At 44.5% G+C, this 24923-nt stretch overlaps 1 protein-coding gene across 2 annotated transcripts in view; it reads left to right on the top strand.

The window, feature by feature from the left end:
• LOC127571811 (E3 ubiquitin-protein ligase RNF123) overlaps positions 1–24923 on the top strand; it is a 331679-nt gene that overhangs the window by 93462 nt on the left and 213294 nt on the right. For both annotated transcript variants that reach the window (XM_052018522.1, XM_052018523.1), the window contains exons 20-21: positions 15086–15206; positions 17414–17515. In XM_052018522.1, coding sequence (XP_051874482.1) covers positions 15086–15206; positions 17414–17515 — 223 coding nt within the window. The remainder of the gene's footprint in view (positions 1–15085; positions 15207–17413; positions 17516–24923) is intronic.

Below are 24923 nucleotides of genomic sequence, written 5' to 3'. Positions count from 1 at the left end.
GAAATTCCGGAAGATTTAGGGGGTTGCAGATGTTGTTCCCTTATTCAAGAAAGGGAGTAGGGATAGCCCAGGGAATTATAGACCGGTGAGTCTTACCTCAGTAGTTGGTAAGCTAATGGAGAAGATCCTGAGAGACAGGATTTATGAACATTTGGAGAGGTATAATATGATTAGGAATAGTCAGCATGGCTTTGTCAAGGGCAGGTCCTGCCCTACAAGCCTGATTGAATTTTTTGAGGATGTGACTAAGCACATCGATGAAGGGAGAGCAGTAGATGTAGTGCATATGGATTTCAGCAAGGTGTTTGATAAGGTACCCCATGCAAGGCTTATTGAGAAAGTAAGGAGGCATGGGATCCAAGGGGATATTGCAGTGTGGATCCAGAACTGGCTGGCCCACAGAAGGCAGAGAGTGGTTGTTGAAGGGTCATATTCTGCATGGAGGTCGGTGACCAGTGGTGTACCTCAGGGATCTGTACTTGGACCCTTGCTCTTTGTGATTTTTATAAACGACCTGGATGAGGAAGTGGAGGGGTGAGTTAGTAAGTTTGAGAATGACACAAAGGTTGGGGGTGTTGTGGATAGTTTGAAGGGCTGTCAGAGGTTACAGAGGGACATAGATAGGATACAAAGTTGGGCTGAGAAGTGGCAGATGGAGTTCAACCCAGGTAAGTGTGAAGTGGTTCATTTTGGTAGGTCAAATATGATGGCAGAATATAGTATTAATTGTAGGACTCTTGGCAGTGTGGAGGATCAGAGGGATCTTGGGGTCCGAGTCCATAGGACACTCAAAGCGGCTGCGCAGGTTGACTCTGTGGTTAAGAAGGCATATGGTGTATTGTCCTTCATCAATCGGGGAATTGAATTTAGGAGCCGAGAGGTATTGTTGCAGCTATATAGGTCCCTGGTCAGACCCCACTTGGAGTACTGTGCTCAGTTCTGGTCACCTCACCACAGGAAAGCCATAGAGAGGGTGCAGAGGAGATTTACAAGGATGCTGCCTGGAATGCGGAGCATGCCTTATGAAAGCAGGTTGAGGGAACTCGGTCTTTTCTCCTTGGAGAGACGGAGGATGAGGGGGGACCTGATAGAAGTATATAAGATGATGAGAGGTATTGATCGGATAGATAGTCAGAGGCTTTTCCCCAGGGCTGAAATGGTGGCCACAAGAAGACAGAGGTTTAAGGTGCTGGGGAGTAGGTATAGAGGAAATGTCAGGGGTAAGTTTTTTACTCAGAGAGTGGTGAGTGCGTGGGATGGGCTGCCGGCAACGGTGGTGGAGGCGGATATGATAGGGTCTTTTAAGAGACTGTTGGATAGTTACATGGAGCTGAGAAAAATAGAGGGCTATGGGTAAGCCTAGTAATTTCTAGGGTAGGGACATGTTCGGCACAGCTTTGTGGGCTGAAGGACCTGAATTGTGCTGTAGGTTTTCTATGTTTCCATGTTTCTATTTACATGCCACTGCAGCATCACAGTGTCCCCATCACAACATGTCCTTTCACCTATTTTTCTATCATTGGCAAACTTGGAAACCTTAAACTTTGTCCAGGTCATTAATGTAAACAGTAAACAATTGAGGGCCAAGAACCGATCCTGGGGGTACTTCACTAGTTACAGTTCTCCAGTTTGAAAAGGACCCATTTATTCCAACTCTCTGTTTTCTATGTGACAGCCAATTTTTAACTTATGCTAACACACCTCCTCCAATACCTAGGGCTCTTAATATACTGTATGTATCAACCTCTAATGTGGCACCCAATCTAATGCCTTTTGCAAATCTAGATACATCACATCTACAGGTTCACCTTTGTCAACTCTCCCTGTCACATCCTGAAAGAATTGCAGCAAATCTGTAAAACATGATTCACTTTTCATTAAACCAGATTGACTAAGTTAGTTTACATTCAGCTTTCCTAAATGATCAGTTACTTCCTCTGATTATTGACTCCAGCATCTTGCCAACAGTAGACATTAAACTAACTGGCCTATATTTCCACACCTTCTGTCTTCCTCCCCTTTTGAACTAAGGAGTCACATTGGCTGTTTTCCAGTCTTCTGGGCTCCCCTGGAATTTAGCAAGTTTTTAAAAATCGTAACCAATGGGTCCCGCTATTTCTGCAGCCACTTCCTTTAAAACTCGTGAGTACAAACCATTGCATCCTGGCGATTTGTCTGCCTTTAGCTCCATGAGTTTCTCTCATACTTTATCCCTTGTGATTTGGATTTTTATAAGTTACATAGAACAGTACAGCACAGGAACAGGCTCTTTGGCCCACCATGTCTGCCCCAATCATGATGCCTGTTTAACTAGTTCCATCTGCCTACACCTGGTCTTTAAAGCTCCATTCCCTGCCTGTTCATGTGACAGTCTAAATGCTTCTTAAACATTGCTATTGTATCTGTTTCTACCATCTCTTCTGGCAGCACATTCTAGGCACCTACCACTTCCTGTGTAAAACAAAAATAACTCACACATTGTCTTCAAACTATCCCCTTCTCAACTCACCTATCACCTGCTTACATGAACTCCTCCTCCTCCCTCAACCTTCTTATTCCAGCTTCTGCCCTCTTCCTTTCCAGTCCTGATGAAGGATCTCGACCCAAAACGTCAATTGTTTATTTCTCTCCATAGATGCTGCCTGACCTGCTAAGTCCCTCCAGCATTTTGTGTGTGTATCCCCCCCCCCCCCCCCCCCCCCCCCGTTATTTGAAAATAACCCATCTGTTACCTTAGGGATATTTGCAATGTTCTCCATGGTGAAGACTGATGCAAAAAAAATTGATTTATCATATCTGCCATTTCTTTGTTTCCTGTATTAATTCACCTCGTTCCTCAGAGGTTCCATCCCTACCTTAGCCACCTTCTTCCTAGTTATATATCTATAGAAGTTCCTAATGTCTGTTTTTATACTACACGTGTTTTCTCTCAAGATCAATTTTTCTCCTTAACCATAGAATCGTAGAACAATACGGCACAATACAGGCCCTTCAGCCCACCATGTTGTGCCGCCCTTCAAACCACACCTATGACTATCTAACCCCTTCCTCCCACATATCCCTCTAACTTAAATTCCTCCATATGCTTATCTAACAATCTCTTGAACCTGTCCAATGTATCAGCCTCCACCACCACCCCAGGCAGTGCATTCCATGCACCAACCACTCTCTGGGTGAAAAACCTCCCTCTGACATTACCCTTGAACTTCCCACCCAATACCTTAAAGCCATGTCCTCTTGTTTTGAGCATTGGCGCCCTGGGAAAGAGGCACTGGCTGTCCACTCTATCTTTTCCTCTGAATATCTTGTATACCTCTATCATGTCTCCCCTCATCCTCCTTCTCTCCAATGAGAACAGCCCTAGCTCCTTTAATCTCTCCCCATAATCCATACTCTTCAATCCAGGCAGCATCCTGGTAAATCTCCTCTGCACCCTTTCCAACACCTCCACATCCTTCCTATAATGAGGTGACCAGAACGGGACACAGTACTCTAAGTGTGGCATAACCAGAGTTTTGTAAAGCTGCATCATCACTTTGCAGCTCTTAAACTCGATCCCCTGACTTATGAAAGCTAACATCCCATAAGCTTTCTTAACTACCCTATCCACCTGCGAGGCAACTTTCAGTGATCTGTGGATATGAACCCCCAGATCCCTCTGCTCCTCTACACTGCCCAGAATCCTGCCATTTACCTTGTACTCTGCCTTGGAGTTTGTCCTTCCAAAGTGTACCACCTCACACTTCTCTGGATTGAACTCCATCTGCCACTTGTCAGCCCAGCTCTGCATCCTATCAATATCCCTCTGCAAGCTTCTACAGCCCTCCACACTATCCACAACACCACCGATCTTTGTGTCATCTGCAAACTGCTAACCCACTCTTCCACCCCCTCATCTAAGTCGTTAATAAATATCACAAAAAGCAGAGGTCCCAGAACCGATCCCTGTGGAACACCACCAGTCACAGCCCTCCAATCTGAATGCACTCTGTCCACCACAACCCTCTGCTTTCTACAGGCAAGCCAATTCTGAATCCACATGGCCAAGCCTCCCTGGATCCCTTGGCCTCTGACCTTCTGAAGAAGCCTACCATGCGGAACCTTGTCAAACGCCTTACTGAAATCCATGTAGACCACATCTATTGCACTACCCTCATCAATCTTCCTGGTCACCTCCTCAAAGAACCCTATCAGGCTTGTGAGGCAAGATCTTCCCTTCACAAAACCATGCTGGCTGTCCTTAATCAGTCCATATTTCTCCAAGTGCTTATAGATTTCAAAGTCTCATTGAAAAGATATCACCTCTGATACTGCAACACTCTCGAGAATCAGCCCCAATTTTTATGCTCAAGTCTCTGGAGTTCAACTTGAATTTATGACAAAGGCAAAGGTACTACCCACTGAGCCACAGATAGAAGAATGGGAAAGTGAAGCTATTGTTCAGTAAGTCATACACCAAGTAATAATACAACTGTAGAAATAATGATTTTGTTGTGTACAAGGGTTTAATTCATGTTTTCTATCAAAACCTTTTTCTTATCTAGTTTCAAAAATGATCTAATTTTATATGGAGAGCACAATGTAAACTAATTCTCTCCTCCACCAAAATATATCAGTTCACTAATGCTTAGGTGTGCATTACTGATAATAAAAAGATCAGTTTATGCTGCTGGCAAAAAGAATACAGTCATGCTACAACATGAGAATGTGGATCATTTATAAAAATCAACAAAACAATAAATGATCCCTTTGAGAAATAAAATTTCCAAGTTTTTTTCCCCCAAAACTGATGCCTGTGTTCTGAAGCACATTTCACAAAAACATAGGAGGATTTGTTTAAGTCAGATCATTTGTAGCACACACTAATACCATCAACTATTAGGATCCTGAATTTAAATCCTACACAGTTTAACCATCCTAAAAGACAGAGGCTCCTTCACATACTCTATCTGTTCATAAGCTCTGCTATGGAGTGAAGAAATGAAGAATTATTTCTGTTGCCCTCACCTAGGCGTAAGTCAGAATGCTGTAATTGGACTGTTTTCCACTTAGTTATCTTAAAAGCAACAATAGGAATGGTGTTCAAGCTTCATAAAATTCTTCAGCACAGCCAAGCTAATCTGCATTCACCCTGCATTACAAGCTGTGAGGAACCCTGTACTAACCTGCTGCTTTGTTTACGTACAATCTTGAGGTACCATTACAGCTTTCTCAATGTGCCTCACTTTTTCAGGGCTTTCCCAGTGCAAAGTACAATCTCTTGCCCACATTGTCCATCATTTTTAACCTCATTTCAAATTACAGCAACTAACTTCAAAGGTATTTGAAATTTGGATTTTCTCAGAATCTCAGGGGGCAGTAAGTAATCCCAACAAAATTTTAAATTCTTTTGAAAATACTGAAAGGCACAGAGAATATTATATGACTGGAAATGTAGATGTAGAATGTCAGCCTACTCAAGAGAAACTCACAGCCTCGTTGGTAATACCATATAGCAGAAGTTATGCTCTGTACTCCAATAGATCCAATCATGCTCAGTGTGCTCCAGCCAACTTCTGCACTCTGCTCTGAACTCCGTCACAGCAAGCAATTTCCAGGAGGACAAAGATAACACTTCAAGGAAGTCCTCAAAACTTCCTTAAAAAAAATGTAACATGCCCACCAACTTATGAGCTTTTTAGTCTTTTGCTGATAGATTCTAAAAACTTTGGTCCTTTGGTCCACCAGCAGCCCTTGCCACTTTGTATTCTCTACTTTTCGATTTAACCTTATCCTTGACATTCTTTGTTACCACAGATTGTGCCTCTTTTTAATGAATCCCTCTTTCTAATTTGGATAAATTCCTGCTGAGTGTTGTGGACCAGCAATCGGCATATCTGCCACTGTTCATCTACAGACCTATCTCTTAGCTTATTTTCCCAGTCCACCTTAGACAACTCCACATTCATACCATTATAATTGCCCTTCCTTAAGTTGAAGACCCTGGTTTTGGTCCTGTGGTGTTTACACCATGTGGTGTTCTCCTGCTCATTTCCTATAATCCTTTCCAGCAGTGTTTGCACAATTATACCATCTAGTGGTGAAAAATGACACATGTTTTAAACATTCTCTGGTGAATTTTGAATTGATACTTAGATTAGGTTTTCTTTGAGGTATAAATGAACATGATAGAATCAGGACCTCTGAACTTCTGGGCTATGTTAATGTGGGTATGAATATCTCTTTTATCTTGTGGTGCGCTGCCTTGTTCAGCGTGGAGGAGCACCATTTTATCACATCACACCTGAATGTGTCATTAAGGGCACTGGTGCCAGATTGGGTCTTTGACTGCTAATGAGCAAACCACCATGAGGGATCCTAATTTTGTTCAGAAGCATCTCTCCACTACAGTATTGTAAAAGTGACCGCATTTATTTTTAAATTCCAGATTATTAACTGAATTTAAATTCCATAGCTACCATGGTGGGATTTGAACTTGCTTCTCTGAATTATTAGTCTAGGCTTCTGGGATTCTTTAACCACTACCACCACTGTCCATGTCCTTCATGTCCTAAATGAACAGTTTTTAAAAGAAAACACATAATGAATTCTGCTTAAACTTTGATGTGACATATAGTTAGCTTGCCTTTTACCTTTGTGAAGATTTTTAAAGTTCTTCTGATCTTTGGTTCTTTTAATTTTCTTAATTATCTGCCCTTCCAATCAGTCTGGCACTACTGAATCATGACCCATCATAATATATAAAGTCTTTGGTTATCATTTTTACTGTAATGAAAGAAACTAAACTTAATTAGCCACTTTGTACTGAAAGCTAAACTGTTGGTGATGAACTGTGGATATTTGGGCTCCATGGACTGGACTTTATGCAAGTAGACCACCCATTCCTGTAACTTCCAGCCCTCATTTGTGGACCCTTGATTTCCTTTCTACTACCACTATTGGCCATGTCTTCAGTTACCTGGACGCAAAGCCTTGGAATTTTCTCTTTAAAATTCTCTGCCTCTCTGCTTCTCCTTTCAAACAATACTTAAGATCGATCTTATCTACCTCTGAGACCAAGCTTTTGCTCTCCTGTCTTAATGTTTCCCAATGTTGATTGGTCTCAAATCTTCTTCAGTAAGTCTATTGCAAAGTCATCGAGTCATAGAGTAATACAGTATGGAAACAGGCCCTTTGGCCCAACCCGTCCATGCCGACCAAGATACCTACCTAAGCTAGTCACATTTGCCCGAGTTTGGCCCATATCCCTCTAAACATTTCCTATCCATGTATTTATCCAAATATCTTGTGTCCTGGGACAATTTTTTATCTGAAAATTCAAGTTTCAGCAGTACAAGGGCATAGATAGTAGAGCCCCCACCTTGCAGCACCGGAGACCCAGGTTCGATCCTGACCTCGGGTGCTGTCTGCACAGAGATGTGGGAGGGGAAAGATCCAGCTGTCATGGTCCATGTGGGTACCAACGATGTAGGTAAAACAAGGGAAGAGTTTCTGCTGAGGGAATTTGAGCAGCTAGGGATTAAATTGCAAAGCAGAACCAAAAAGGTAATAATCTCTAAATTACTACCTTAGCCACATGCAAATTTGCACAGGGTCAATAAAATCAGAGAGTTAAACGTGTGGCTTAAATATTGGTGTGGCAGAAGTGGGTTTGAATTCGTGAGACATTGGCACCAGTATTGGGGAAGGAGGGAGCTGTTCCAATAGGATGAGCTCCACATGAACCATGCTGGGACCAGGGTCCTGGCGAATCACATAACTAGGGCTGCGGATAGCGCTTTACATGGTGGGTGCAACACATTGGAAAAGTATGGATTAAGTAAAAGGGAAGATGAGCACAGGAGAGGTTACTGAAGTCTCCAGAATAAACAAATAAGACATAAAGTTTAGAAAGGGATAAGAATTTAACTTTAGACAACAGGAAGACAAATTTGAGAACAGGCGTAGTGAATACAGGACTGAAGGTGTTGTATTTGAATGCACACGGTATATGAAAAAAGGTAGATGAGCTTATAGCGCAGTTAGAAATTGGCAGGTATGACGTTGTGGGCATCACAGAATCATGGCTGAAAGAAGATCACAACTGGGAGCTAAACATCCAAGGATACACATCCTATCGAAGAGACAGGCAGGTGGGCAGAGGGGGTGGGGTGGCTCTATTGGTAAAACATGAAATCAGATCCTTAGCAAGAAGTGACATAGATCAGAAGATGTAGAATCCTTGTGGGTAGAGTTAAGAAACTGCAAGGGTAAAAATACCCTGATGGGAATTATATGTAGGCCTCCGAATAGTGGCCAAGACGTGGAGTACAAATTACAACAGGAGATAGAAAGGCATGTAAGAAAGGCAACGTTATGGTGGCCATGGGGGACTTCAGTATGCAGGTAGACTGGGAAAATCAGGTTGGATCTGGATCCCAAGAGAAGGAATTCATAGAATGCCTACGAGATGGCTTTTTAGAGCAGCTTGTGGTCAAGCCCCCTAGGGAAAAAGCAATTCTGGATTTTGTGTTGTGCAATGAACCAGATTTGATCAGGGAGCTTAAGCTAAAGGAACCCCTAGGAGGCAGTGATCATAATATGATAGAATTCACCCTGCAGTTTGAGAGGGAGAAGCTAAAATTGGATAAATCAGTATTACAGTTGAGTAAAGGTAACTACAGAGGCAGGAGAGAGGAGCTGGCCAAGGTTGATTGTAAGAGGACCTGAGCAAGGATGATGGTAGAGCAGCAATGGCAGGAGTTTCTGGGAGTAATTCAGAAGATGCAGGATCAGTTCATCCCAAAAAAGGTGAAGCATTCTAAAGGCAGGATGAGGCAACCGTGGCTGACAAGTGAAGTCAAAAGCAGCATAAAAGCAAAAGAGAGGATATATGATATTGCAAAAATTAGTGAGAAGCTAGAGGATTGGGAAGCTTTTAAAATCCAGCAGAAGACAACTAAAAAAACAATAAGAGAAAAGATGAAATATGAAGGTAAGCTAGCCAATAATATAAAGGAGGATACCAAAAGCTTTTTCAGATAAATAAAGAGTAAAAGAGAGGCAAGAGTGGACATTGGGCTGCTCGAATGTGACACCTGAGAGGTAGTGATGGGGAACAAAGAAATGGCAGATGAACTAAATAAGTATTTTGCATAGTCTTCACTGTGGAAGACACCAGCAACATGCCAGAAATTCGAGAGAGTCAGGGGGCAGAAGTGGGTGTAGTTGCTATTACTAAGGAGAAGGTGCTTGGGAAGCTGAAATGTCTGAAGGTGGATAAGTCACCTGGACCAGATGGACTACCCCCCAGGGTTCTGAAAGAGGTAGCTGAAGAGATTTGGAGGCATTGGTAATGATCTTTCAAGAATGGTCAGGAATGGTTCCAGAGGACTGGAAAATCACAAATGTCACTCCACTCTTTAAGAAAGGAAGGAGGCAAAAGGTAGGAAATTATAGGCCCGTTAGCCTGACTTCAGTGGTTGGTAAGATGTTAGAGTCCATTATTAAGTTTGAGGTCTTGGGGTACTTGGAAGCACATGATAAAATGGGCTGAAGTCAGTTTGGTTTCCTTAAGGGGAGATCTTACCTGACAAATCTGTTGGAATCCTTTGAGGATGTAACAGGCAGGATAGACAAAGTGCTTACTTGGATTTTCAGAAGGCCTTTGACAAGGTGCCGCACACGAGGCTGCTAAACAAGATAGGACCCCATGGTATTACAGGAAAGGTACTAGAATGGATAGAAGATGGGCTGATTGGTAGAAGGCAAAGAGTGGGAATAAAGGGGGCCTTTTCTGGTTGGCTGTCGGTGACTAGTGGTGTTCTGCAGGGGTCAGTGTTGGTCCGCTACTTTTCACGTTATATGTTAATGAGCTAGTTGATGGAATTGAGGGCTTTGTGGCCAAGTTTGCAAATGATACAAAGATAGGTGGAGGGGCAGGTAGTGTTGAGGAAGCAGGGAGTCTGCAGAAGGACTTGGACAGGTTGGGAAAATGGGCAAAGAAGTGGCAGATGGAATACAGCATTGGGAAGTGTAAAGTCATGCAGGTTGGTAGAAGGAATAAAGGTGTAGACTGTTTTCTAAATGGAGAGAGTTCAGAAATCGGAGGTGCAAAGGGAGTCCTAGTGCAGGATTCTTTAAAGGTTAACTTGCAGGTTGAGTCGGTAGTAAGGAAGGCAAATGCAATATTAGCATTCATTTTGAGAGGACTAGAATATAAAAGCAATGATGTAATGCCGATACTTTATAAGGTGTTGGTCAGACCACAGTGGAGTATTGTGAGTGGTTTTGGGCCTGATATCTAAGGAAGAATGTGCTGGTGTTTGAGAGGGTCCAGAAGAGGTTTACGAGAATGACCCTGGGTATGAGGAGCGTTTGATGGCTCTGGGCCTGTACTCACTGGAGTATAGCAGGATGAAGGGGGATCTCACGGAAACCTACTGAATATTGAAAGGCCTGGATAGAGTGGATGTGATGAGGTTATTTCCAGTAGTAGCAGAGTCGAGGACCAGAGGGCACAGCCTCAGAATAAAAGGACATCCCTTTAGAACTGACATGAGGAGGAATTTCTTTAGCCAGAGGATGATGAATCTGTGGAATTCATTGCTATAGACAGCTGTGGAGGCAAAGTCAATGGGTATATTTAAAGCAGAGGTTGATAGGTTCTTGATTAGTAAGGGTGTCAAAGGTTACGGGGAGAAGGCAGGAGAATGGGGTTGAGACGGGCAAATAAATTAGGCATGATCGAATGGTGGAGCAGATTTGATGGGCTGAATGGCCTAATTCTGCTCCTATGTCTTTTGGAGATTTTAATTTCTCCCTGTCACCACGTTGGTTTCTTCCAGATGCTTCAGTTTCCCCCTGCATCTCAAAGACGTGTGCGTGGCAGGTTAATTGGCCACTGTAAATTGCCTAGTGTGTAGTAGAATCCGGGGGATTTGTGGAGTATGTTGGGAGAATAAAAAATAGGATTATTGTAAGATCAATGTAAATAGGTGATTGATAGTTGGAGTGCACTTGGTGGGCCGAAGGGCTTGTTCTGTGGTGTATCTCTCTAAGGCTCTATTACTCTAGTTGTTGTTGGGAGTAAGTGGATACTTGCTCTAAATCTGTTTACGGATGCATTAGCATGGAACCTGGATTGAGTTCCTGTCTCCAGGAATTGGGCATGAATCTGCTGGATACTGTTAGCAGTGTGAAGAAGCTGCTAAATATGGATTTCTCATTGCACCAGGACTCCACCTGTTCTGCAGCATCACCAGCAGCTACTGCAGTGAGAGGTCTGGCATGGTGTTGGCATTATCCTTCCCACATCCACACAGGCAACCAATCCCCAGGATGGGGGAGAGACTGAGTTGGAAGAAGTGAGAGGCCATATTGAAAGAGGGCAACCATGAGGGGTCAATGGTTTGAGACCCAGCAGGTGAATGGATGGCTGAAGACATTGAGGGCACTTGATTGAATAAAGATGGTGGTGGTGGTGGGGTGGGGTGGGGGGTGCGGTGATGCGCTTAGAGGTATGGGCTTATGGGCGTAGGGAGGTTGAAAGTGTATGGAAGCTCTCCGGGTTATGAATGACCTGACTTAAGGAAATTCGACTTTACACAAATTCTCCCACTTTTAAATCATTTTTCAAGCTAGAAATAACAATAATGATAAAATGTTTCACAGTATTCATTACTGACTGGATACAGTACATACTCCATTAGTTGAAGGGAAGATCCTGCCTGACCAACCTATTGGAGTTTTTTGAGGAAATCTCAGGTAGGGTGGATGAGGGAGAAGTTGTAGATGTTGTGTATTTAGACTTTCAAAAGGCCTTTGACAAGGTGCCGCACAAGAGGCTGATTAATAAGATGAGAGGTTATGGAATTACAGGTAGGATATTGGAATGGGTGGAGCATTGGCTGGTTGGCAGAAAACAAAGGGTGGGAATAAAAGGATCCTGTTCTAGTTGGCTACCGGTTACTAGTGGTGTTCCGCAAGGGTCGGTGTTGGGGCCGCTTCTTTTTACTTTGTACATTAATGATTTGGATGATGGAGTAAATGGCTTTGTGGCTAAGTTTGCAGACGACACCAAGATAGGTGGAGGAGTAGGGAGCATTGAGGAGACAGGAAGGTTGCAGAGAGACCTAGATAGTGTAGGAGAATGGGCAAGGAAATGGCAGATGAGATTCAATGTTGAGAAATGTGCCGTTGTACACTTTGGAAACAGAAATAAATGGGCAGATTATTGTCTAGAAGGGGAGAAAATTCAAAGTACAGAAGTACAAAGGGACTTGGGGGTACTCGTGCAGGATACCTTAAAGGTTAACCACCAGGTCGGATCAGCAGTAAGGAAAGTGAATGCTATGTTGGCGTTCATTTGAAGAGGTATAATGTATAAAAGTAGGGAGGTGTTAATGAGGCTCTACGGGGCACTAGTGAGGCCTCATTTGGAATACTGTGTGCAGTTTTGGGCCCCAAATCTTAGGAAGGATGTACTGATGTTGAAGAGGGTTCAGAGGAGATTTACGAGGATGATTCCCGGAATGAAAGGGCTTACATATGATGAGCGTTTTTCGGCTCTTGGACTGTACTCACTGGAGTACAGAAGAATGAGAGGGGACCTCATAGAAACATTTAAAATGTTGAAAGGAATGGACAGAGTAGATGTGGCTAAGCTGTTTCCCTTGGTGGGTGAGTCCAGGACTAGAGGGCACAATCTTAGAATTAGAGGGTACAGGGTTAAAACAAAGTTGAGGAAAAATTTCTTTAGCCAGAGAGTAATGAATTTATGGAATTCTTTGCCATGTACAGCAGTGGAGGCCCGATCATTGGACGCATTTAAGGGGGAGATAGATAGTTACCTAATTAGTCAAGGTGTCAAGGGATATGGGGATAAGGCCGGAAATTGGGGATAGAAAGGAATAGTTTTTTTTTTCTCTCTCATGGACATTCCCCCATTTCTCATTTCTTTTTTTCTATCTTCTTTTTCTTTTTCTTTTCTTTGGAGCAGACTCGATGGGCCGAATGTCCTACTTCTGCTCCCTTGCCTTGTGATCTTGTGAGTTTAATTATGGGTAATATTAGGGTGATTATTCAATGAAATGAAAGACTTATAACAAGTGTACGTAAAACGATACAATATGGGTGGTTATAGAAAATAGAGGTTTCTAATCTAGAGAAATCAGCAAGGACAGTTCTCAGGAACGGAACCCTCACGTAACCTAGGAACTACCTGTATTTGCATTCGGAGCAGATTTGGGGTGTTGGAAGATGGAAGTTAATGAGCTGGACTGGAGTTTGGGGTTAAGGCGGATACCAGAGTCATTAGACCATTGCTGGGTGTTTGGCAGTGGGTGAGGTTCAAGGAAGAAGAGAATGTTGAGGATGAAGTAACTCAGATAGAAGGAAACCAGAAGCGGAAGTAACATAGAGTCCATTTCCATGGAGAACTGCGCTTACAAACTCAGGATTATGGAGGGTGGAGGAGAATGTTGTTGGGTGTTAGTCTCTTTCTATTGTTTAATTTTGCATTTAACTTTGACCTTAATATAGTTTCTTTCACAAAGTTAGTGGTAAACAAGCTCTCTGCTCATGCTAGTTACAAGGCTGATAAAGTGACAAACTGGAACTGGTTATCAGGTAACTATTGTCAGCAAGGACTGAGTCGGGCTTTTTGGAATTTCTGCTACCATAAATACCAGAAGTTTTCCTGTGACAGGGAGTGAGTGGCAGGGAGTCCAGTTCTGTGGTTGTTTTAAAATATACATCAATTGTACAAAAGAACAAAAATAGGAACAATTATACTGTAGACTGCCAAACAGTGCGAGGGAGATGAAAGAACAACTTTGTAGGCACATTTCTGATAAGCGCAAAAACACTAGGGGAATAATAATCAGGAAATTTCAATTACTTGAATATTAACTGGGATTCAGTCAGTGTGAAAAGTATAGAGACACAGAAATTCCTAAATCGCATTCAGGAGAATTTAGTTGGTAAACAGCAAAATAGAAGTAAAAATTCTCAAATAGCTGAAGGCCAAATTTACCATACTGGGAAGTGATACTGCAGAAGTGGAGTGGAAGCAGCTAGTTGAGCGTAAATTGGACTCAGAGCAATGAGAGATATTGAAGAAGGAGATTTATTGGGATTAGTACAGATGGTGAGAAGAATGCACATTAAAGGAGTTACTGAGAGGGAAACTCATAGCACTTTGTTCAGTGCAAAACTGAGGGATCATGACTTCATTTCCAGGGTGAACATCAGTGGGTTATAGGATTACTGGGGGTTTAAATGAGGATACTGTGGCATTAGATGCATCCTACCAGGTAGATGTAGACTATACATCCAGTTTTATATTGTAGTTGGCTATGTAAGGAATCTGAGTTATCATCAGTTACTGGTGGAAAGTTTCTTCCACCTCTGGTCCCAATTTCACTCACCTGCCAAAGTTTCTCCCACTCCCCTCCTCCACCTCCCAGTTCCATTACCATGGCTGGACCTTTACTCTTTCATCTACTCCCTCACCACTTAGCTGGTCTTGCATTTTCCTGCTGATTGAGTCTTTCCTGTTTCCTCCTGAACCTTGTGTCTCCTTCCTCACATAACACACCTACCATGGTTCTCTCCTCAGATACCCCCTTGCCAGATCTTCCCTAACACACCTGGATCTCACATAAATTTTTTCCACAATTACTCCACCCTTCACTCCTCAAACTCCACAACCTTACTTCTGACCTCAACCACTCCACTGGATCTCTCTTCCTTCCCAACCACTTCCCCTCCAGCCTCTTTCCCACCTCTTACCCCATTCTTCCCAGTGCTTAGGTCTTTCTTGCTACTTCTCCTCTCCCATCCTCCTGTCCCCTTCCTCTCCACAACCCTTCCCTTCACCTTTCTCTTCTTCCGTCACTCACATTTGGGTTCTTTGTCACTCTCTGTCTCCATGCCCTCTTCTGCCCACCTGAGGTCTCAGTCTTGGGTGGCTTGCTGGATCTCTGGTGGGGTCCAATGTTATGAGGAAGATGCATATTTGCCCACTTCGGGAGGCCATCTCATCTTTATTAGCTGCTCAAATGCTACAGCACTAACAGCCACATACCCTTCTCTGCCTTTACAGAATCCAACAATTCTTTGCCCTCCTGAATACATGGTCTGCTTCTTGCACCGACTGATTGCTGCTTTGCGAAGTTACTGGGATGAGTACAGATTGAGGAATCCATCAGCGATACCCAGTGAAGGTATAGACCAGTGTTTAATTGTGTGTGCAGGCAGGTCAGTATCTGAATTGTACATTGTGAGTGATGAGGACCCGCAGCTGAAATTTATCCCAAAGCATAAATTTCTTTCCTAGAACCTGTTACATGTTTCTTTTGTGATCTAATGAGGAATGATTGAGCTGGATGGACTTATTGTCACTGGAGTATAGAAGAGTGGGAAGTGACCTGAATGGTGATCCACTAAGCACAGATGTGTGATGACTCATGATCCCTGAGTGTAGTCATCAATGGTGAACCATCAACTGTAGGTGTGTGCTGAGTACTGGCCCATTGACTGTGGGTGTGTGCTGAGCACTGGCCCACGACAGTAGGTGTGTGCTGAGTGGCAACTCATCGACTGTGGGTGTGTGCTGAGCACTGGCCCATCGACTTTGTGTGTATGCTGAACACTGGCCCATTGACTGTGTGTATGTGTGCTGAGCACTGGCCCGTTGACTGTGGGTGTGTGCTGAGCACTGGCCCGTTGACTGTGGGTGTGTGCTGAGCACTGGCTTGTTGACTGTGGGTGTGTGCTGAGCACTGGCCCGTTGACTGTGGGTGTGTGCTGAGCACTGGCCCGTTGACTATGGGTGTGTGCTGAGCTCTGGCCCACGACTGTGGGTGTGTGTTGAGCACTGGCCCGTTGACTGTGGGTGTGCAAACAGATATTCGTTCTCATTCGTTTGATTTGTAGGAATTTTTATTAATGAATGGGTTTGATAACCAGCACCGTGTGTCAGAATTAGGCAGGTACCTGAACTAGTTGGAGATATTTGATGCTCTTTTGCTTTGTGGAGGTGGGATGTTTGATAGGAGTGGAAGGCAGTTCAATTTTCCTGAACACATTTTCATTGCTTTATTGAGTTGTGGGTTAAACAGTTTAAACTCCTTGGCGACAATATCGCACCAGGATTTGACAGTAGAAAGTGCCAAGGAAATTTCTTTATTATATGTTGCAGATATGACTCTTCTTGGCTAAATTGATTGAATGATGTTAGCTGTGCAGGACTGAGTCAGGATGGTTCCTGTGGTGCAATTGGGGTACCTGAAGTTGTGGTAACAGAACATCGGTTAAGCTTATGACCTGTAGTCCAACCTGCAGAACCAAATGATTCAGATAGCCTCAGATCATAGAGCAGAGTCATCAAGAGAGACCATTCTGTGATAGATTCCCATGTTCGACTATTTGAGCAGGCTTTCTGGACTGGATGAGGAAGGGAAGGTAGTGTGGGATTAAGACACATGATGATCATTGTATATGTCCGCTATAGTGATATCCCCATTTCAAACCATGATCACACCTCCTTTGCTCACTGTTGATGCTTCCAAAATTTTCATGTCATTATTTGTTCTATGCTTACTCAGCTGGCTCATGGTTTTGAGGCTCACAGGCAGTGATTTTGATGTTGTCATTTCCTCTCTTTTTGGAGGGCTGTGACGTCAATGTGGAGTTTTGAGTGTATAAAGAGAAAGGTCAACTGCTCTTTTAATGTCCTTGAAAGGACTAGTTGAGATAGCTTAATTACTGCTTTCACTGGAAGGTTTGCGATGCAGGGTCCAGTGGGCTGTTTATGCTCCTACTTGGAGCACAAAGTCACCAACACAAAACCTGGAGAAGGCTGTTATATTGTGTAATGGTGACCCATTAACCATGAGTGTGAATGTTTGACTGGGTGTGTGTCTGTGGTGATCCATTGACTGGATGTGTGTGTGTGTGTGTGTGGTGATCCATTGATTGTGTGTGTGTTTGTATGGTGTGTGTGCGCGCACATGCATGGAGTGGTGATTGACTGTGTGTGCGAGCATGGAGTGGTAATCGATTGACTCTGTGTGTGTGTGTGTGTGTGTGTGTGTGTGTGTGTGTGTGTGTGTGGTGATCCATTGACTGTCTATGTTTGTGTGTAGAGTGGCGATCCATTGACTGTGTGTGGAGTGGTGATCCATTGACTGCAGCTGTGCATGCGTGTATAGTGATTCATTGACTGTGTGTGTGTGTAGAGTGGTGATCCATTGACTGTGGGCATGGAGTTGTGATCCATTGACTGTATGTGTGCACACTGAGTGGTGGTCCATTGTGTGTGTGTGTGTGTGTGTGTGCGCGCGTGTGGAGTTGTGATCCATTGACTGTGCATTTGTTCTGTGGTGAGCCATTGTCCACTTTCTTGGTTACTCTGTTTTTGTGCTTGCAGATGCATACGTCCCCCCTCAGCTCTTTTTCAATGGGAAGGTGGATTACTTTGACCAGCAGAGGCTCGGTGGTCTTCTTTCTCATTTAAAGAAAACCCTAAAAGGTGAGGCAATATATATGAATCAATGGTCTCTGTCCTTTCTAGCATTCCGTTACTGATGCTAATGTACACTTCATCAGAATTGCAATTCATAATGTTTAAAAAACATCGTCTGCGCAGTGTGATATCTCTTATATATTAAACATGAGACCTGTACTCCAGATTCCAGTGGTACTTTTGCTGAACCTGTCAGTGATGGGTTGAGTGTAATGGGTGTGTGTATAATGTTACAAGTTAACCCTGTCCTTTACTGCATAAATTCTCAGTGTTCTTTGTTGGAAGAAAAGGTATGATCCTGTGCACAACAAAACAGCCATGCATGAGAGCGCAAAAACAATCACAAATAAAGTTGAATGTAAGCTCGGGGAAGATCGCCAGTTCAAAGTATGTACTAAGATCATACTTACATACTTACTGAACTAATTCTTTTTTTCTCCCCCTAGTTTTTCCTGCTTAAAAATTTATAAACAGATAACAGGTAAAACCTTACCTTTACCTACTTAACAGCTACTCACCCGCCTTGCCCCTTTACGCCGAAGCCCCTTAAGCCAAAGCCCAACCACTCTGCTCCCTCTCACTCCACTGCCCGCTCCAACGCTGCCCGCTGGATATGGCGGTTTGCTTTTTAATACGCAGGCGCGTGATGTCAGCAGGTAAGGCGCGCGCAGTTTAAAAAGCGGGTAAAAAAAAACTTCAGAGGTTTCGTAGGTTTCACTTCGGCAGACGTCGGGACTTTGGAGCAGATAGTTTTTTTTTAATAGGGTTTTTATTATAAGGTTTAGTTTTTATAAGGTTCTTTATTATAAGTTGTTATATAAGTTTTAATCGGGAATAGTGGGGGCTGGACTGCGCAGACGCGTGACGTCAGCAGGTAAGGCACGGGCAGTTTAAAAAGCAAACCACCATATCCAGCAGGCAGCGTCGGAGCGGGCAGTGGAGTGAGAGGGAGCAGAGTGGTCAGGCTTTGGCTTAAGGGGCTTCGGCATAAAGGGGCAAGGCGGTTGAGTAGCTGGTAAGTAGGTAAAGGTAAGGTTTTACCTGTTATCTGTTTATAAATTTTTAAGTAGGAAAAGCTAGGGGGAAAAATAATTAGTTCAGATGGAGGACATCGTGGTGTACTGCAGCTGCTTGATGTGGGAGCCCGTGCACCTTGCTGTGGTCCACGATGGCCACATCTGCAATAAGTGCTTGAGGCTGGAGGAACTTCGGCTCAAACTTGATGAGCTGGAGTTGCAGCTTCAAACACTGCGCAGCATCAGGGAGGGGGAGAGTTATGTAGATACTGTACATAAGGAGACAGTCACCCCCCCCCCCCCCCCCCCCCCCCCCCTTAGAGCAGGTACTTCTGGAGTCCAGGAAGTTGATAGAAGGGTGACTGTCAGGGGAGGGAAAAGGAAAAAGAAAACGAACAGGCAGACAGAGCAGAGGACCCCGGAGGCTGTTCCCCTCAGTAACAGGTTTTCCGCTTTGGAAGCTGTTGAGGGAGATGACCTGCTGGGGCCTAGCAGCAGTAGCCAGGTCTATGGCACTGGGACCGGTCCTGCTGCTCAGAAAGGAAGGGAGGTGAAAAGGAAGGCAGTAATGATAGGGGACTCGATAGTCAGGGAAACGGGTAGGAGGTTCTGTGGAAGTGAGCATGAATCCCGGATGGTGTGTTGCCTCCCAGGTGCCAGGGTCTGGGATGTCACTGATCAGGTCCACAGGATTCTTGAGCGGGAGGGAGAACAGCCAGAAGTCGTGGTTCATGTTGGTACCAACGACATAGGTAGGAAGAGGGATGAGGTCCTGAAAAGTGAGTTTAGCGAGCTAGGCAGAAGGCTGAAGAACAGGACCTCAAGGGTAGCAATCTCAGGATTGCTGCCAGTGCCACGCGATAGTGAAGGTAGGAATAGGAGGAGATGGCAAATACATGCATGGCTGAGAAGTTGGTGCAGGAGGGAGGGTTTTAGATTTTTGGATCATTGGGATCTCTTCTGGGGAAGTTGGGACCTGTACAGAGAGGACAGGTTACACCCAAACCTGAGGGGGGCCAATATCCTTGCAGCCAGCTTTGCTAGGGTGGTTCAGGAGGGTTTAAACTAGATTGCAAGGGGGAAGGGAACCGGAGGAGTAGGTCAGAGGAAGAAGGGGATGGGGAAAAGTCAGATCTGACAGGTAGAGAGGCTTTGAGGAAGGAGGAGCAGACTACAGGCTATAAAAGTAGTAAGGTGGATGGGCTAAAGTGCATTTACTTAAATGCAAGAAGCATCAGGAATAAGGGAGATGAGCTGAGAGCTTGGATAAGTACATGGGACTACGATATTGTGGCTATTACAGAGACATAGCTGACACCAGGGCAGGAATGGATATTGAATATTCCTGGTTTTCAGTGTTTTAAAAGGGATAGGGAGGGGAGGAGAAGAGGAGGATGGGTGGCGGTACTGGTCAGGGGCACTGTTACAGCTGCAGAAAGGGTAGTTAATGTAGAAGGATCCTCTACATTATGGTGGTCAATATGGGTGGAAGTTAGGAACGAGAAAGGAGCGGTTACCTTCCTGGGAGTATTCTATAGGCCGCCCTGGTAGCAGTAGGGATACTGAGGAGCAGATTAGGAGACAGTTTTTGGAAAGAAGCGAAAATAACAGGGTTATTATAACGGGAGACTTCAACTTTCCAAATATTGATTGGCACCTACTTAGTGCCAAAGGTTTAGACGGGGCGGAGTTTGTTAAGTGTGTCCAGGATGGATTCCTGTCACAGTATGTTGACAGGCTGACTAGAGAGGATGCCATATTAGATCTAGTTTTAGGTAATGAACCGGGTCAGGTGACAGATCTATCGGTGGGTGAGCAGTTGGGGGACAGTGACCATTGCTCCATAACCTTTAGCATTGTCAGGGACAGGGATAGGAGCAAAGAGGACAGGAAGATATTTAATTGGGGAAAGGTGAATTATGAGGCTATAAGGCGAGAACTTGGGAGTGTAAACTGGGATGACATTTTTGAAGGGAAATGTACTATGGAGATATGGTCGATGTTCAGGGATCTTTTGCAGGATGTTAGGGATAAATGCGTCCCAGTGAGGCAGAGAAGGAATGGCAGGGTGAAGGAACCGTGGGTGACAAGAGAGGTGGAACAACTAGTTAGGAAGAAGAAGGCAGCATACATAAGGTGTAAAGCAGCAAGGATCGGACAGGGCTCGTGAGGAATATAGAGTAGCAAGGAAGGAACTTAAGAAGGGGCTGAGGAGAGCAAGAAGGGGACATGAAAAGGCTTTGGTGAGTAGGGTTAAGGAGAATCCCAAGGCTTTTTTCTTGTACATGAAGAGCAGAAGGATGGCTAGAGTAAAGGTAGGTCCAATTAAAGACCTAGTCAAATAAATCGAGTCAAAAGGAAAAGAAAAGCTTACAAAAGGTACAGAGAGCTAGGTAATGTTAGAGATCTGGAAGAGTAGAAGGCCAATAGGAAGGAGCTTAAGAAGGAGATTAGGAGAGCCAGAAGGGGGCATGAGAAGGCCTTGGTGGGCAGGATTCAGGAAAACCCCAAGGCATTCTACAAGTATGTGAAGAGCAATAGGATAAGATGCGAAAGAATAAGGCCTATCAACTGCAGCAGTGGGAAAGTGTGTATGGATTTGGAAGAAATAGCAGAGGTACTTAATGAATACTTTACATCAGTATTCACTACGGAAAAAGATCTGGGGGATTGTAGTGGGGACTTGCAGTGGGCTGAAAAGCTTGAGCATGTAGATATTAGGAAAGAGGAGGTGCTGAAACTTTTGGAAAGCATCAAGTTGGATAAGTCGCCGGGGAACGGATGAGATGTACCCCAGGCTACTGTGGGAGGCGAGGGAAGAGATTGCGGAGCCTCTGACGATGATCTTTGCATCGTTGATGGAGATGGGAGAGGTTCCGGAAGATTGGAGGGTTGCGGATGTTGTTCCCTTATTCAAGAAAGGGAGTAGGGATAGCCCAGGGAATTATAGACCGGTGAGTCTTACCTCAGTGGTTGGTAAGCTCATGGAGAAGATCCTGAGAGCCAGGATTTATGAACATTTGGAAAGGTATAATATGATTAGGAATAGTCAGCATGGCTTTGTCAAAGGCAGGTCCTGTCTTACGAGCCTGATTGAATTTTTTGAGGATGTGACTAAACACATCGATGAAGGGAGAGCAGTAGATGTAGTGCATATGGATTTCAGCAAGGTGTTTGATAAGGTACCCCATGCAAGGCTTATTGAGAAAGTAAGGAGGCATGGGATCCAAGGGGACTTTGCAGTGTGGATCCAGAACTGGCTGGCCCACAGAAGGCAAAGAGTGGTTGTTGAAGGGTCGTATTCTGCGTGGAGGTCGGTGACCAGTGGTGTACCCCAGGGATCTGTACTGGGACCCTTGCTCTCTGTGATTTTTATGAACAACCTGAATGAGGAAGTGGAGGGGTGGGTTAGTAAGTTTGCGGATGACACAAAGGTTGGGGGTGTTGTGGATAGTTTGGAGGGCTGTCAGGGGTTACAGAGGGACGTAGATAGGATGCAAAGTTGGGCTGAGAAGTGGTGGACACAGTTCAAAATGAAGTGGTTCATTTTGGTAGGTCAAATATGATGGCAGAATATAGTATTAATTGTAGGACTCTTGGCAGTGTGGAGGATCAGAGGGATCTTGGGGTCCGAGTCCATAGGACACTCAAAGCGGCTGCGCAGGTTGACTCTGTGGTTAAGAAGGCATATGGTGTATTGTCCTTCATCAATCGGGGAATTGAATTTAGGAGCCGAGAGGTATTGTTTCAGCTATATAGGTCCCTGGTCAGACCCCACTTGGAGTACTGTGCTCAGTTCTGGTCGCCTCACTACAGAAAGGATATGGAAGCCATTGAAAGGGTGCAGAGGAGATTTACAAGGATGCTGCCTGGAATGCAGAGCATGCCTTATGAAAACTGGTTGAGGGAACTTGGCCTTTTCTCCTTGTAGCGACAGAGGATGTGGGGGGACCTGGTAGAGGTATATAAGATGATGAGAGGTATTGATCGGGTAGATAGTCAGAGGCTTTTCCCCAGGGCTGAAATGGTGGCCACAAGAGGACATAGGTTTAAGGTACTGGGGAGTAGGTATAGAGGAGATGTCAGGGGTAAGTTTTTTACTCAGAGAGTGGTGAGTGTGTGGAATGGGCTGCTGGCAATGGTGGTGGAGGTGGATACGATAGGGTCTTTTAAGAGACTGTTGGATAGGTACATGGAGCTGAGAAAAATAGAGGGCTATGGGTAATCCTAGTAATTTCTAGGGTAGGGACATGTTCGGCACAGCCTTGTGGGCTGAAGGGCCTGAACTGTGCTGTAGTTTTTCTATGGTCTATGTTCTAAAGACAAAGGTGGGAGGATGTGCCTGGAAGCTGTGGAAGTGGGTGAGGTTCTCAATGAATACTTCCCTTCAGTATTCACCAACGAGAGGGGTCTCGATGATGCTGAGGACAGTGTTGGTAAGGGTAATGTTCTAGAGTATGTAGATATCAAGAGAGAAGATGTGTTGGAGTTGTTAGAAAATATTAGGACAGATAAGTCCCCGGGGCCTGACGGAATATTCCCCAGGCTGCTTCGTGAGGCAAGGGAGGAGATTGCTGAACCGTTGCTTTGGATCTTTGAGTCCTCATTGGCCACGGGGATGGTACCGGAGGATTGGACGGTGGCGAATGTTGTCCCCTTATTCAAAAAAGGTAGTAGGGATAGTCCAGGGAATTACAGACCAGTGAGCCTTACGTCTGTGGTGGGTAAACTGTTAGAAAGGATTCTAAGGGATAGGATCTATGAGCATATAGAGAATCATGGACTGATTAGGGACAGCCAGCATGGCTTTGTGAAGGGAAGATCTTGCCTCACAAGCCTGACAGGGTTCTTTGAGGAGGTGACCAGGAAGATTGATGAGGGTAGTGTAGTGGATGTGGTCTACATGGATTTTAATAAGGCGTTTGATAAGGTTCCGCATGGTAGGCTCCTTCAGAAGGTCAGAGGCCATGGGGTCCAGGGACACTTGGCCGTGTGGATTCAGAATTGGCTTGCCTGTAGAAAGCAGAGGGTTGTGGTGGAGGGAGTGCATTCGGATTGGAGGGCTGTGACTAGTGGTGTCCCACAGGGATCGGTTCTGGTACCTCTACTTTTTGTGATATTTATTAATGACTTTAGATAAGGGGGTGGAAGGGTGGGTTAGCAAGTTTGCAGATGACACAAAGATCGGTGGTGTTGTGGATAGTGTGGAGGACTGTCGAAGCTTACAGAGGGATATTGATAGGATGTAGAGCTGGGCTGACAAGTCGCAGATGGAGTTCAATCCAGAGAAGTGTGAGGTATTACACTTTGGAAGGACAAACTCCAAGGCAGAGTACAAGGTAAATGGCAGGATTCTGGGCAGTGTAGAGGAGCAGAGGGATCTGGGGGTTCATATCCACAGATCACTGAAAGTCGCCTCACAGGTAGATAGGGTAGTTAAGAAAACCTATGGGATGTTAGCTTTCATAAGTCGTGGGATCGAGTTTAAGAGCCGCGAAGTAATGATCCCTCATTATAGGAAGGATGTGGAGGCGTTGGAGAGGGTGCAGAGGAGATTTACCAGGATGCTGCCTGGATTAGAGAGTATGGATTATGAGGAGAGACTAAAGGAGCTCGGGCTTTACTCATTGGAGAGAAGGAGGATGAGGGGAGACATGATAGAGGTGTACAAGATATTAAAGGAATAGATAGAGTGGACAGTCAGCGCCTCTTTCCCAGGGCACCAATGCTCAAAACAAGAGGCATGGCTTTAAAGTAATGGGTGGGAAGTTCAAGGGAGATGTCAGAGGGAGGTGTTTCACCCAGGGAATCGTTGGTGCCTGGAATGGTGCCTGGGGTGGTGGTTGAGGTTGGTCGAGTTCAAGAGGTTGTTAGATAAGCATATGGAGGAATTTAAGATAGAACGATATGTGGGAGGAAGGGGTTAAATAGTCTTAGGTGTGGTCTGAAGGGCGGCACAACATGGTGGGCTGAAGGGCCTGTCTTGTGCTGTATTGTTCAATGGTTCTATGTACATCAACATCAAATGAACAGTCGTGAGTTGTGAGAGGACTTTAGTAAAGCAAACAATTGCATCCACCACAGACATAAAAAGGAAGGTTAGCCAAAGCTGAAGACCAGGCAGGGGAAGGAGAAGGGATAGGGAAGGGGCAAGTAATCTGGGCTTTGGGAGGGAAGTTCTTTCCTCATTTACTTAAAGGCCTGCAAATTCTATTTGCTCTCTAAGCTCAGGCAGTCAAATGCTGCAGTGTGACTAATAGCTTGTCAATAGGACTAAAAAAAACATGTTCATCAGAGAAATTGGTATTAAATTAACCTTGTGCCCGGCCAGCTGAGTACAGTTTGACTGCTTCATCTTTGAAATATCTACGTGTCAGAATGACATTCTGTTAAAAGTG

This window comes from Pristis pectinata, chromosome 6, assembly GCF_009764475.1.
Source record: "Pristis pectinata isolate sPriPec2 chromosome 6, sPriPec2.1.pri, whole genome shotgun sequence".
In the NCBI taxonomy this organism is placed as follows: domain Eukaryota; kingdom Metazoa; phylum Chordata; class Chondrichthyes; order Rhinopristiformes; family Pristidae; genus Pristis; species Pristis pectinata.
This window is presented reverse-complemented; position numbering and strand designations above follow the sequence as displayed.